Raw genomic sequence first — 14,976 nt, forward strand, 5'->3', positions numbered from 1 at the left:
CCTTTGTTAAACAGCCAAAGGTCTTGTGACCTCTGTAGATACAGGATAGTCGAGGGCATCTGTGAATATTCACTTACATCTTTACCTTCTGGGGTTGAATAATCTGCTAGGAACAGGTTGTGTATACCGACAATGAGACTTTCAGAATATGCAGAGGTTTAGTCACATAAATTTGCCTTCAACTTTATGCAGCAAAACCTTGTCTTTTTTTTTTTAACTAGAGGCTCTGTTTGAGCAAAGTTTGAGATACTGACAATATAGAGGTGTTTCTAAATTATTTTAAGCTTGCTGGATGCTTTTTCTTTAAGTCTGAGTAAAAGAATGATGTGAGATTGTGGTGGTGGTTGACAGGCATAAACATTATTTTGGCCCACGCTTCTCAGAAATTAATTTTTTCCCTGCTGTTGGGTTTAGAGTCCTAATTTATGCAGAGATTGACATGTGTGATGACAGGCACAATAGGATGCTTACCTAATAATAATGTTTATTAACTGTGTCTTGGCCAACAAAGAACAGATGTTTTTGTGCCTTTTTAAGATACAAAAGCTTGATTTCAATAGTCTTTTGTAACCCCTTCTAGCTTCCATCTGGATTAGAAAATAGTCTTGACTTCACAAATTGCATCAAGATAAATTTCAAATCCCCATATGCTCAGAGATTTTTCAGACCCCCACTAAATGAACAGAAAAAATGAAGTCTGTGTTGAAAAAAAACCAGCAACACCCTCTCTTCTGGACATAGAACCAAAACATGATCTTTCTGCAAGCTTTGGAATACCCTGGAGATTCTCGGTAACAAGCACAAAAATGACATCTGGCAAAACACAGTACCTCCAGATTGTGATAATATGTGTGTATTTTCCTGCCAGGTGCAAACCAGTGTGAGCTTTTTCCATTTCACGGTGGAAAACTTTTGTCTGTCTTTTGTATATCTAATCTTTTGTAGAATAGTAACTGAAACAACACAGTATTTTGCAGAGTCCCAAAATTTTGAAGAAAGTTACTGTCTTTTTGCACTCCAATAGCAAACATGAAACCAGAGATTATAGTATCTTTAGAGCTTCTCCCTTGAGGTAACCGGAGTGAGTTCATTTTTCTAGCAGCTGTAAAGCCAAATTATGGTAAGTTTCAGAAAGTTTTGGAAGTCATTTGTTTTGCTTAAATCACAGGAGGTGAAATCCCAGTTCATTTGTGGTCAAGGACATTATGTCTCGCTACTCATGTTTTATTAGTCTTTCTGATCCACTTGCAGTATCCATGAACGGGCACAATAAATAGCCCATCTGGACCCACAGTCTGAACTGTCTTCAGCACAGAACCTGGTGCTGTTGTCTTTTTCCCCAGTTTCAGCATGAAGTTGTTATGGAACTTGCTGATAATACAGATTAGCAACACAAAATTGCCTCTATTTACTGAAAATGCTTGAAACCACCTGGTGAAGGAGTGTATGCCTTCATTTTGAGTTAGGTAGAATAGGAAGCTGTGGTACTGCTGCAACATTTTCTGTTGCACAAAATCGTATCATTGAAGCTTCAGTTGATGCAGTTTGAACTATATAAATAGGTTGCTGCTTAGTTTCATCTTCTGAAATGATCAAGGTTTCCAGCTTACCTTGCTTTAAGAAATACAGCAGTGTTTGAGCAGTAGTTCTCACAGGTCAGACAACTTCAGGGATAAGGATAAAAATGGAGCATAAAAGCACTAGGCATAGTATAGGTTCTTCTAATATTTTTTCCTCCAGCAAGATGAGCTGGTTCAGCTAGTGTGACAGTGAGCTGTAATTACAGCTGTAAGAAAATAGCTGTGTGGTTTTGTCTGTGGCAAAGGCTTTTAAAAATTTCTTAAAAAAAAAACAGGCTTTGTTTCTACTTCAGTGTGCCTTCCTTTCAGGCACTTGTATACTTCAAATAATAGCCTTGCTTAACACAGACCCTTTCTGAGATTATAGTCTTTTAAGTAGTCAGAGTCACAGCCTGCAGCAGTCTCTGTCCTTAAATACAAGTAAACTGTTGGTATCTGGATTAAAGGTAACAGGTACAGATATAATGGATGGTATAGTGCATTCAGGGGGGAACTGCAATGGGCAGAGGCCCAAGGAACAGGCCTTTTGCTTTTGCACAGGGGTATTTATACACTTTGTGCAAGAGAAAGAGAATAAAATAGTCAGTGAACTGACTGGGACCAGCATAAAGACAGGAATCTTGTTTACTGGTTGTTTGGGCAACAACATAGAAAGCACTGGCTTTGGATGTAAGAATAGGCAGAGTATAAAAATATAGAGAATAGGAAAATATAAAGAGTATATAAAAATAGAAAGAATAGGAGAGTGTAAAAAATCTAGATGAGATGGGAACTTCCCAAAAAGCATACAAATATAAAATATATGGAAGGAAATAAAAATCCTGAATGCTCTAGTCAGTGAGAAGGTTTCAAATATTGAGTGTATGTTGTGCTTGTTGTCAAGCAAGGTTGAACAGCTGATTTAGGCCACTGAGGTTGAAAGATGCTGAGCAAGGGACAGTGTCAAGGAAAGAAATGGGCAGGTTATGTGAGCAGCTCCTTCAATAAAGGAGAAATCTGAGTAGGTATCATGAAAGTCTTAAAAAATAATAATCCCCCCAAACCAGGCTTAGCACAGACAAGAGACTTCAGGACCAGTTCACGTATCTCATTTTATGACCTATGAACTTCACGTGATTTTTGGACTCCAGCAGTTGACTGCCTTGAAGACCACAAGGTACAATTTTTGTGATAACACATTTGTCATTGCTGATCAAGAAAAGGAGAACCCCACTGCTTCAATGCTGAATGTGATGATTGTTCAGATAGTCATTATCTTAGTTTTGAGGACAAGCAACAAACAAGAAGTAAAGTAAATGTGACTGTAAGTTATAGCTCAGGCATGATTTCACAGGCACAATCTCAGCCCCTACTCAACTGTTACTCGAGAGTCAAATGCTACTTTGCAGGCCTCTTTTCTGATGGTTGTTTTTAAACATAATTATGGTTTTGTTTTGCTTTCCCTTTCTTAGAAGAAGAAAATTTATACTGAGAAAAGCAACGTTAGAGACTGGGGAGTGAGAGGAGAGGCATTTTGGGAGGGCACTCTGAGAGGCAGCTGCTTGACTGTGGCATCAGGGGAGCCACTGTGAAGGAAGATTTCAAAGTCTGAGAAGAATTCAGAGTGTCTGAAAACATAAGCCAACTTGGTAAACGAAATTGCTTCAGAGTCCTACACCATTTAGCATTGGGGAAAATGGCAAAAATTAAGAGAGGGAGGGGCACATGCCCTGCAAGTTGTTATTCTGTATTTACAGTCCAGCATGGCAAAATAAAAATTGAATTAGCAGATGGCCCTGGGAAAAACAGGGAATAAAACGTGATAATTACTTTGATGATATACACATACAAGCCTGTGTTTTTCTACATCTTCACTTTTAAAACTTTAAGTAACACACCTACTTGGTTATGCAAAGACTCATCACAGTGTCATGATGTCCTGATCTTGTTCATTGCTTTGAGTTTGCTGGTGAGGTGTCTATTCTGGACTTGTCACAGGACACACAAACATTTAAGAAGGACATATACTCACGTCTTTTCAAAATTGTGTGTTTCTCATGATAGACTCTATACTTAGCTGATCGTTTTCCTCTTCTTCCGGTGGCCTTTGTACATGACTGGATCCAGCAAATGGGCACTGTGTATACTGCCCTTTCCAAAATATAGCTTAGGTTAGTTTAGGTTGCTCAATTTTGTTGTTTTGGTTTGACTTTTTTAATTCTTATTTTCACTGATTTTTTTTTTCCTCCTCTGCTTCCAATAACGTTACCATAGCTGGTGTCCACATGGCAGTGGGGAGGCATGCTGTTGTCTCTTTGCCATGGTGCTGGGTTAAAACACACCACCTGGGGACAGAATTCAGAAATACAATGTTCTGGGAAGACCATAACTGCCCAAAATTAGGTGAGGCACCCCAAGTTGCAAGCATCTCTTGAGTCAATTGCTCTTTTTGCAAGGAAAGAGGACAACCCCAGGATGCAGCATCGTGATGAGTGCCTATCATAGGGCAGGCTTGGATGAGCAAAGGGCTCTGGCTATCTGCTAGTTTTAAGAAGCTGTACAGCATCCTCAACTGCGTGTTAAAACAGGTATCAGCACATTTTCATCAGCATTTTTGTTCAATCATTGGACTGGTTTTTGCTGCAAGTCTGCTTGCTTTGATTTTATTTTATTCTCTATTTTATGAAGAGTTTGAGTGTTCGGGTTGGATGGGGTGTTTTTTTCCTTTTTTAAGTACCTTCTGATGTATTAAATCTTCCTTGGCAAGCTTGTCTTCACCCATACTGTGTTGGTGGGTTTTGTAGGTGAGCAGAGAGCAGAATGCAGAAAAATAAATGAGCAAACATGTTGTTTGTAAAACGGACTTTGGTGTAAGTGATGGCTTTGCAGATTTCAGATTTCATCCTCTAGCCATGGCAAGTCTGTTTGAATTAATTTATTGACATAATTCTACAAGAAAACTTACAAACATATTCCTCAGAGATATGTGAAGGGAGATGTAGACTTTTTTCAACATGTACCTATCTATTCTTGCTGGCTGTTTGCTAGATCTCACAGCATGCTGAGCACCAGAAGGTCCAGGATGCTGTAGTGCCCCACAGGCTCTCAGCACCCCCTGGCTTGGGGTCTCTAGCAGTATGGTGAAGAGAAGGAAGGAGAAGGTTCCAACTGCTGCGCTGTATGCTTCACCCAGGAGAACATGTGCTAGGAACACATTGAAGGAGATGCCCAAGGGTGACAAATGCTCTTGGATGTCAAATAAATGTAGATGCAACAAACTGGAACAAGATGAAAGGCTGGCAGAAGGACTTAAACTCCAAAGTGAGAGCCCCAGGATGCTTCCTTACAGACTGTTTAAAATCTTGATAATTTAAATGAAGTTTGTGAAGAACGACAAGGTGAAAGGGCCTTGGCTGGATCGTAACATATGTTCCATATTGCAAGGCTGCCTACAAGAAGAAATGGATGCAGTGTATGTCACTCAGTAAGTTATTACTCTACATGAAAAGTAATGAGATTTATTTAGCTTTGGAAAAGCAGACAAAATAGGTAAGAAACCACATGGTGAAGCTTATAGACTGAGTATTTTATTAGGAAAGGTCTAAAATACACACTAGAAAAGTTAGAATAAATGTTACCTATGGGTTCTTCAAGAAAAAAAATATTTTTGCAGTCTTTTTATAGGTTGTTATGGAGAAGAGTCCCTGTGCTCTTTCCTCCTCCACAGCACTTTTCCCAAACTAGTCTCTAAAGGCTTAGCTTCTCACAGTGGGAAGTGTGCTGCATGCTGTTAGTGATCTCCCTGTTTGTCGTAGACTGTCACAAAGATGGTGAAGACTGTGTAGGACTCGAAAAAGATGTTGGCCAGCGGCTATTGAAAGGACTGCATTTTTCTCTTGTGTGAGGTTAGAGGACAGGGTGTGTGCCACCATTGAGGGCATCAGAGGGGTTTTGGTGACCACCCTGTTTGTATTAATGGTACCAGGCATGGTGGAAAAGGCAACACTCTGCTCTTGGAAAGGGACAAATAGGACTGAAAGAGGAAAAGAGGGGGATGCTTATTTTTGCTTGATATGAAGCAAATGAACATTGCTTATGCTGCTCTCAGATTTTTTTACGGCCAGATGTACCAGATTCTGCATTAATTTAAAAACCAATCTCTATTTAATTGCACTGGGACTCTTTCCTGAAATCAAATAACTGTATGGCTCATAAGTAAAAAACCTCGTACAACACAAACATGGAATAGAGCACTAGTTGTATCTGTGCCTGGGATGAAATGCAGATGGATCCTGGCCTCCAACCCCACCATCCCTAGGGATGAGGAGTCATGAGGGCAGACTGAGTACTCCCTGGGCGCCCTCTTCTCCCATGGGCTGACACTCTGGCGGGTGCCAGCCCAAGAATCTGGTTGCCTCTTCCAATAAAATGACCCTTTAGCCTTTTTTTATTTCAGATCTTAGTTTTCCCACAGCTTTCTTAGACTTTTTCAAATCCCTCCATCTATGTTCAATTCTCCTGTGTATTTCAAAAAAAAAAAAAAAAACAAACCTCCAAGAAAGGGGTCCGTCAGTTACTGAAATCTTTATACTGCTTCTCTATAAGAAAGAGCAAGGGACACCTGGAACAAGGCCAGAGACGCAGATCACTTAAGCAGCAAATGCATTTAAGCTTTCATATGTTAAAATAATAATGATAACCAAAATGCCTTGCAGCAGGGTAATATCAACGCCTTGAAAAAGGTAGGAAATTAGAATCCATTTAACTGATACGTTGGCAAGTGTTAACTGCATTTTATATGGAGCCTTTATTCTTTGATGAAACCCAATTTTCCTGCAGAAACAATTTGCTTTTAGATTCAACTTCATACACAGAGTGGAAATAATTGCAATTAAGTTTGTGCTCCAGCTTTCTGAAGCTGTTTCCACAATCAGGTCAATAAAATTGTGTGCTTGACAGACTATCTTTCTGTGTACTTTTTTAGAAAGTTTCCCATTAATGATTAAAAAAAAAAAAGAGAGAGGAATGTTTGGTTTTGTATGTATTTTTAAATGACAGCTGATATTTCAATTTATTAAAAGTGGGCAAACATATTCAGCGCGACTGCTTTATCTTTAATTTTAAAGTCAGACAACAAGTCTGTCATTTAAGATAAATATTAAGGATGACAAAAAATTCAAGGTAACCATTATTAAAATAAATATTTTGTTGATTTCTTTTCCCTGCTGCTTAGACTAAACTGTGGGTTCTAATGCTGGCATAAAAAGGGGTTGTTAGTGCTCTTTCTTCTGGTAATGTAGACATTAGCAAGGTAAGGAGTGCGAGATGCCAGTTTTCATTCTAGTTTTGTTAAAGCTCTTTGCTGTCAGAAAAAGTCAAACTGTTTTGCTTCCCTTCTGTAGAAAATTGTCAGTTGATAGGTGAAACTTCAGGAATAATTAGTGAAAGTAGATGTGTAAATTCCACTGGGGGAATCAATCTTTCACAAATATATTTAAATTAATTCAGTGTCCTTTTCTTTGAACAGTGGCAGGGTGCAAAAGAATTATTTTGGATTCCTTTAACAGCATCTAGAAACCTACATTGCCTCTTTAAAAATAAATTACAGCACACCCCACTCAAGAAATCACAAAGGGAGAGAGTGATATTTAAAATTAATTCAAAAAATTTCTCCAACATGTCTCCAGCTGTCACAAATGCATTAAAGATATGCCAAACATATTTCAAAACACTTTTTGTAATTTGAAGATATCTCAAGTAATTTTTACTCCCAAAGTAAATCTTTAATGGACCTGTACTTCTCCCTGAAACTGTGGGATATCTATCTTTTTTCTAGGTCCCTCCATCTCTTCTTCCCCTAAAATACAACAACCCACAGAAACCACATATTTAATGAAATCTGCAGAGGTGGTTGGGTTTGACTTTTTTTCTTTTTCTTGGGTTTTTTTTTTGAGAGAGTAGAAAAATAGTTCTGTGGTGGGAGGGCTCAGGTCTGGTTTTGGAAATCTAGGCACAAGCCATGACTCTGCCATGGATTTTCCATGTAGCCCTAGATAAGATGTAAGTTGTTTTCTTTTGGTCTACTCTGGCAAAATGATGCCCCAAACTGAGTCTCTGAAGACAGAGACCAAAAATGCTTCATATTTGCTTAGCTATTGGAATGCTGAGGGTCAGTCAAGTGCCTGTACAGATTTTAACTGTGTGACACCACGTACAGATATATTAATATTCCTATGGGAATACTGAGTTCATGTTCTGTGCTGTTAAATAAAAAGTGGTAACACTAGTTGGGGACCACCTGGATGGCCCGCTTTGTATAAACACCCATTTGGACAGGTTCTTCTTTGTGTTGGAAGGGCCCAGAATTCCTACTGTATTAAACATTTGCATTCTGCTTTATCTTAAAAATACTTTATAAACACTTACAAATCAGTCATCTTAATATATTTCTAGTGACAAGTAGCATTAGTTAATATGTGTCAATAGATGGGGGAGTTTTTAGCTTGATATTTTGAATCCACACTATTGCAGTGCTTAGAAATCTCACATCATGTCCTTTTCTCTGTAGTTGAACAAAACATTAATAAACCTGCCTGCCTATGCAGCACTTGAACATTTCGGGGTTTTGAGTGTCCAGTTCATGCACAGTGCTAAAACTTTAAATGTATTTATTAAGACCATGATGCTAATCACACTCACTGACAGCTGGAGAGAGAGTTCTGGAGATATATTTCCTATAGTTTACTGATGTATGCAAAGCTATCACTCTTTGTTGAAGAAACTTTGGAAAAATGCATGTCACTATTCTTTGCAAGACTGTAACTTAAAATGCCATTATCAGCAAGGTGTTTCTATGGGAAGCCACAACCAACTGAAAGTCATAACTCTTCCTTATTAAGAATCTACTCCAACCCCTATTAAAATCAATGGAAAGACCTTTCTGACTCCAGTAGGTACAGAATTGCTCAATAAAATGTAGAAAATACCCACAGGTTATTATTGTTCAGTCCATAAAAACAGTCAGCCAAAAACTTACTATTTTTCAAAATGTAATGTGTATACATGTGCTTCAGTTCTTTTAAAAGCACTGGGGGATCCTGGTTCTTCAATAGACTGTTCACTGGAGTCAAACATTGGCAAACAACCCTCTGGGCTCAGGAGCTTTTACTAACAGCCTTTTGTTCACACCTGCTAAGCCATTTAAATTTCATATGAAGAGCACGTCTAAGATCTCTCTGCCGAGCTGTAAGGAAATGTCAAAGAACCCAAAACGTAGTTCCTGAAAGCGTAAAGGAAAGTTCACAATACAATCACAGGGCATAAAATGTTCCAAGATTTTAAAGCCAGGAGCCATCACAATTCATTGGGGTGACTGCCTGCTTTGTGAAGGTGCTAGGATTTTCAACCCAATCATTTTTGTACCTAGTCCAAAAACTTGGACCAGAGCAAGATATTATCTTCAGAAGGTCAGATTTTGTCTTTATCTATGGGCTTCAGCTGATGGTGAAATAGCATAAAAGTCTATGGGTAATCATCCTCGCTTTTTAACATGGCTCCTTATTTTAAATTTCAGCAGGATCTTGCTATGCCTTTGTCTGCAGGATTAGAAAGTCCTCTATACAAACTGACTCATCCTAGGGGGAGTATGTGCAGAGGCTGCCTGTGGAAGTAGGAATGTTAAAAAAAAAAAAAAACCACATCTTTTTGGGGTCATTGAAATATGCTGTGCAATGAGTGCTTTATATTTTCAGGTGAAGTTAGAAGCAATTGTTGCAGATGCTGGAAGATAAGTTATATAAATGTTAGGCTAAAAAAAGCTAGGTTTCTTTGGAAGGAATGATTTCAGTATTTAGGAGGTAATCATTTTGGCTTTACGGGGCAATTGATCCCATCCACCTCTACATGCAGAAGCAGTAGAAATAACTTGTACACAAAGACCCATCCACCATATTGTAACTCATTTTACAACTCATGTTGCTGTTTCAATTAGGTCTTTAGCTAACTCAGTCATTGTCTCTCTGGGACAAACCCAGGGGTACCATTGTAGGGGTTGGATTTTTTGCTCATGATGGGGACAGCTTGTTCAAGCTGCTGAGACCATCAGTTTATGTCACAAGGGCCACTGAAAGGGCATGAGTGTCAGGTACTTCTCGGGTGGGTTGTACAAAACCTGAATGATGCTACCAGAACTGGTGCTGGCTGGGAGAGGAAGATCCCAGCTCCTGAAGTTTCCGTGGATTCTTTTCTTGGTGGGTTCACCTCTGGAGCAGTTTCAGTATAATACTGTTCACCTGACTTAGCTTCTGTGACAGTAGATTCCTATAAATGAAGGGTGACACTACAGCTGATCACCTATAGGAATAGATGGCCTATCTCCCTCTCTTTATCAGAATTGTTCTTGATGGTGTCCTATAGTCTATATTTATTCAAGGCCTAAGCATCCCAGGTGTCCATTTGTTCCCTTGGGAGATTATTTCACAGCTCAATGCACCTTTGTCAGGGAGGATTACCTGCAGTTTATTCTGACTTTATTTTTAATGACAGGTGGACTTTCCACCTTACACTGGAAAAAATATGTAAGTGTATTGAACTTCCTGCAGTATCTTGAGTTTGATTCAAAAGATAGCATAACCATTCAATATAAACCTCACTCACACCTGCCTCCCAGGGCTTGGCTGTTCCCAGTTTCCCTAAAGCATATTCTTCTTTGGAATGATGGTTCTGCCAGCTCAAGTATCAAATACATTTCCCTTGTGTTTATAAGCTCAATAAATGGGGCATATCTTCCTGCAGACATAATGCCTGGTTTCATATTTACAGGATCGTTTTAAAGATTCTCTTCAACCAGTTCAACTAATGGCTGCATTTATTTGGAGAATAGTCTGAGCTTAAAAAAAAAAAATCACAAACCTTCACAGGCTCAGAACGGATTTTATTTGGAAACTTCAAACACTTTATTGGCTTCCTGAAAACCAGTAAGTAAAAGAAACGAGTATTCATCAGCATGGTAGAAAAATATTCTTGGAAATAGTTTTCAAAATTCTGTGTTTGCCCATTTGTCCATTCTTCTGAATTAGTTTTCAAGCACATTCCCCTACAGCTGGTTCCTGGCCACCCCTCCCAGGGGAATGAGCAGGGGCTTTTCCACATGAGGAGACATGGGTCCCTGTTTGTGCACATCTTCCAGAGCAGCCGGGACTGCCGACACCGTGGCTGCATGAGGACTTATGGCTTCTTTGGCTCTTGCAGGTTTCCGTGCTGCCTTGACCTTCACCCTGTTGTTGGCAGTAGGAGATGGAGTTGCCAAACTGAATGCCACCTGCAGACTCCCACAGGACATAGGTAATACGGAGGTCCCAATAAGCTCTTTGTGAAGAACGCAATAACTCAGAAGTGGAAGTGTGGTAAGGAGAGGTTTCTAATCTCTGTTCTTTCAGTATGGGAAGAACAGGCTTAGATATTGCCTCCTCTCAGTACAATACACATGCATTTTTCAGCAGCTTGTCTTTAATCTTCAATACTGAAACCTGGACAAAGCAAAAAAGAATTTTTCCAAGTCAAGATCCTCCTGAGGATTTAATCTCCAATAGGATAGCCCTCCCAAATGGTCCCTTATTACCAGCAGTCCATGATGGTGGTGTGATAATCTTCCACTCCATGATCAAGGATGATTTGGAGATGGCAAATTATTTTTCTCTGCACTTGGCATTGCACACCAAACTGGAAGAAGCTCCTGCAGAGCATTCTGGAGAACAGGTCAGTGTTTCTTATTTACCAGTCTAGGTGCTAGCAGAGATGGGGACACACAGAGAAGCACAGAGGAACACTGGTGGGTGGGGGAACCCCAAAGGTACTCTGCTCAGGGTATTTCCAGGCACATTACAGGAGACCCATCAGCCTATTAACATCTCGTCTTCCCACTGAGGAAGCACAGAGGCACAGCACCAGCAGGGCACCCCAATAACCCCTCAGATAAATGGAACCCTGTCTAGAGCCCCCCATGGCATCACAGAAGGATGATCACCCCTTCAGCTGGGCATGACACCCACCACATGAGTTGAGGGCAGAGACTCTCTGGAGCACCTTACAGACTGAGGGAGGCTATACTTAGAGGTATGGGATGCAGGGCAATAGCCAAGTACAAGACTTACTATGGGATGTTTAGGAGGGGAACCAAGGGCAGGCAAAGGGAAGGATCAAAGTGCTTTTGGGAGGAAGAAGGGTGGGAAATACAGGGCCTAAGGGGATAAAAGGGGCTGGTCACACATAAGCAAGCTGCTGGTCAGTACGCTTGTCCGGCCATGCCCTGCACCACATCAGCACAGCCTGTCCTGGCTTCTCATTCAGCTCCATTTCTAATTATTTTTCTGTGTATGTGTGTGTATGCATGTGTGTATGGGCAGCTAAGTGCCAGCAGCCAGAGCGGGACCATGGGTCACGGGGCCATGTGGGTACCAGCAGGGCAAGTGGCTGGGGAGTCAGGGGGGAGGGGAGGTGGGGGTGGGGGTGTGCGCTTTTGTGTTGAGGGGTTCTGTACCAGCCGCTGGCATGGGGCTCTGGGACTCAAGGGCTGCTCACATGCCCCAGTGCCAGTGGGATCAGAGGCCAGTTACTGAGTGGACTGTGCCTAAGCCCAGCTATTGGAGGCATCCCCACTGCATATATATATATATATGTATATATTTCACACTAAGAGATCTTCATCTGGATCAGCCAGAGAAGGGAACAGGATGACGCTGTTGGTGCTTGTGTGAGTGCTCTGGTTTCTGCCTAGGTTGAGCTGTGTGGCTGGCAGTGTATTTATGTGTGTAAGTGATGTATATGTGTGTGTGCATGTCCGTGCTTATTGGGAACACATGCTGCTGGTTGGCCCTGGGAGCATGGACCTGCAGTATCCTCCTCCATGCTGTAGGCCTGCTGGATCCAGTAACATAAACCAGGTTTTGTTCAGATTTTTCTTGTACGAAATCCATGCCTGTTTGTACATTTGCTTTGTTAGCTTCAAGTGATTTTGAAACCAGTTATTAATTTTTATGTGCGTTTGCAGTTCATGTTAAATTTTTTATGTGGTGGTGTTCCTGGCAATATTATCAAAGTGAGGAGCCAAATACGAGTGAATCCAGGAACAGTAGAAATGGCCTTAGGGGCTCTTTATCCATAGACCAAAACAATGTGGACAGGTAAAGCCCAGCTGCTGGCACTGACACAATACCTGACAACCTTAGGAGCCAGTACATCCAGAAAGTTGGCTTTGATTTGCTGGAGTTGCACACGTAATTTTTAAACACATAAAGATGTCCCACTGAAATAGCTGAAACCACTCATACATTTCAGTTCTCTGTGCCCTGTAAGAACCAGTGTTTTACAATATGGGTCTTTTGATTACCACTGAATGTGTGTGATTTTCCAAGCTCTCTCCCAGATCAATTATATTTGCCTAATTTCGAGTGTGTGTTATTGGGAGGGGAGAATGAGGGATCTTTTGTGTTAAAATATTTGATGAGTGGTTGGCTGTGCATGTTCTCTGGTTTGGCTTTTACTAATACCTGTCACTCCTAGACCCAAAGTCCTGTTATTCACCTTGCCTGCGGCATCTGCAGCATTAACAACTGGCAATAGTGAGCTCTGCACCTGCAGGATCCCCACTTAGAAAACCTATTTCACACTCTCTGGAGCAATATTTGTTAAGACTAAGTTAACAAACTCTTCAAACCCGATAGATAACCTGACACCTCAAAGGCCTGGGCACCCACTATAAGCATTTTGGGTATTAATATGTGAGGTTTTTTCATATGTGAGTAATATTATCTCCTGTAAATTATTACATACAGACAAAATGAAGCTACCAAGCTTTTTGAAAATAAACAGTTGGCTATCTTGTTCACCATTTTGACACAAAGTCATGCTTCCTTGCTTTCCCTGACACCTCAGGGAGACAGGAGAGCAGTGTAAGAGAACAAGAAATTACAGTCACTTCAGTTTTCCTGGTGATCTGCCACTTATTTTTTACATGGTCTTGCTCTTCAAGAGTGCTGCTGCAATCAGTCTGAGCACTTGAACGGGCTCAGAACAGCAGAGTTGGGACCAATGCTGGGGGTTTGCCCTCAGTGCAATCTGATTTTCACTTGGTACTGGGCAGTAGCCTCTTAAAATTCATTCCCAGTTGCAGCACCTCAAATTCAAGTCCCCACAAGTCACTGGAGACTTTAAAAAATCTTGGCCATTTGGCATAACGACATTGTGTTTTAATGTCCATTTACGTGAAAATAATTTGTATTCTATTTGTATGTCTTAGATCCAGATACAATATTTAAGACAGCAAAAAACACAAGAACAAAATGGCTTCATTTCTTTTCTTCGAAGGTTGTTTGTGGTTTTGAAGAGAACAAACACCAAACTATTTTTCAACAAACAAACCCCACCCAAACACGATGTTTTTTCCCCACCTTAGGCAGGGCTGATATTCAGTATCTTCTTTTCACAGAGTCAATAACCATCGCCGCTGAGATGGAGTTTTGTGGCAGATCTCCCTGCCGCCTCCGAAGCCCAGTATCCACAGCACCCCCTGCACCTCTCCCAGCCTGGTGTGGACCCTCGGTGGGTATGGGTGCCCTGGCCTGGTGGAGGGGTCACTGATTCGGCATCCCCCTGCCTCACCCCACTTCAGCTGCAGCCATGGGAGGAAGCGCCCACGGAGGAGAGGAAGTAAAGTACCTCCCTGTGCTGCTCCTCCCATCCGCCACAGAGCCCCACAGCTCTCCTGGGCGCAGCATGTACCAGGCTGCAAGTGTTCCTGCCTTGAAAGCTTTTCACTGGTCTTTACGTGTCAAACCCACATGCTGCCTTGCTGCGGACCATGACATCTACCCTGGAGAAGTTCATTCATTCTCTGGATCCCAGAGCCCTTCCCAGGGTCCTCCAAATCCAGTCAGGCATCTATTTCCAAGGTGAGCATCGAGTGCTTTCTGGTAGGGCTTTGCAAGTCTGTCTTTGACAGGTCCCCCTTGGGACTGGGATGTGGGGGAGGCAAAGGGAGGATGCTGACAGAGTTGTCTCCCAGTAGTTTCTCACCAGCTCCAATTTTCCCTTTGAAGAACCAGCGTAAAGCTTTGGAAACATCTTTGGTAGGGTGTGCATCTGGTCTTCTCACAGGCAGTGAGGAAGGAGCTGTAATTAGTTCTCATTGTATCCTGGAAAGAGTACTGGAGTGAGTCATGAATTTGCTTTGCACTCACACAAAACCATCAATCCAGCAATCGCAAATCACCTCACAGAGGTTAATTGATTAAACTTAACTCTGCTCTTCTGGGGTTGGCATGGAGGGGTGCCCTCTCTCTCAGAAATAAAGAACCAGGGAGTCTGGAAAGTGACCATGAGGGACCACAAGGTTTTCCTGAAGTTCTGCCCTGCATTTGGG

General features: G+C 41.3%; 1 protein-coding gene across 4 annotated transcripts in view; it reads left to right on the forward strand.

Annotated features, from left to right (window-relative positions):
- The first annotated feature begins 14,372 nt into the window (after positions 1–14,372).
- The window catches only part of THEMIS (thymocyte selection associated), an 83,112-nt gene continuing 82,508 nt past the window's right edge, over positions 14,373–14,976 (forward strand). For all 4 annotated transcript variants that reach the window (XM_074819159.1, XM_074819160.1, XM_074819161.1 and 1 more), the window contains exon 1: positions 14,373–14,506. In XM_074819159.1, the coding sequence (XP_074675260.1) occupies positions 14,416–14,506 (91 nt within the window). In that variant the 5' untranslated portion in view covers positions 14,373–14,415. The remainder of the gene's footprint in view (positions 14,507–14,976) is intronic.

Source organism: Strix aluco, chromosome 3 (assembly GCF_031877795.1).
Source record: "Strix aluco isolate bStrAlu1 chromosome 3, bStrAlu1.hap1, whole genome shotgun sequence".
Lineage (NCBI taxonomy): Eukaryota > Metazoa > Chordata > Aves > Strigiformes > Strigidae > Strix > Strix aluco.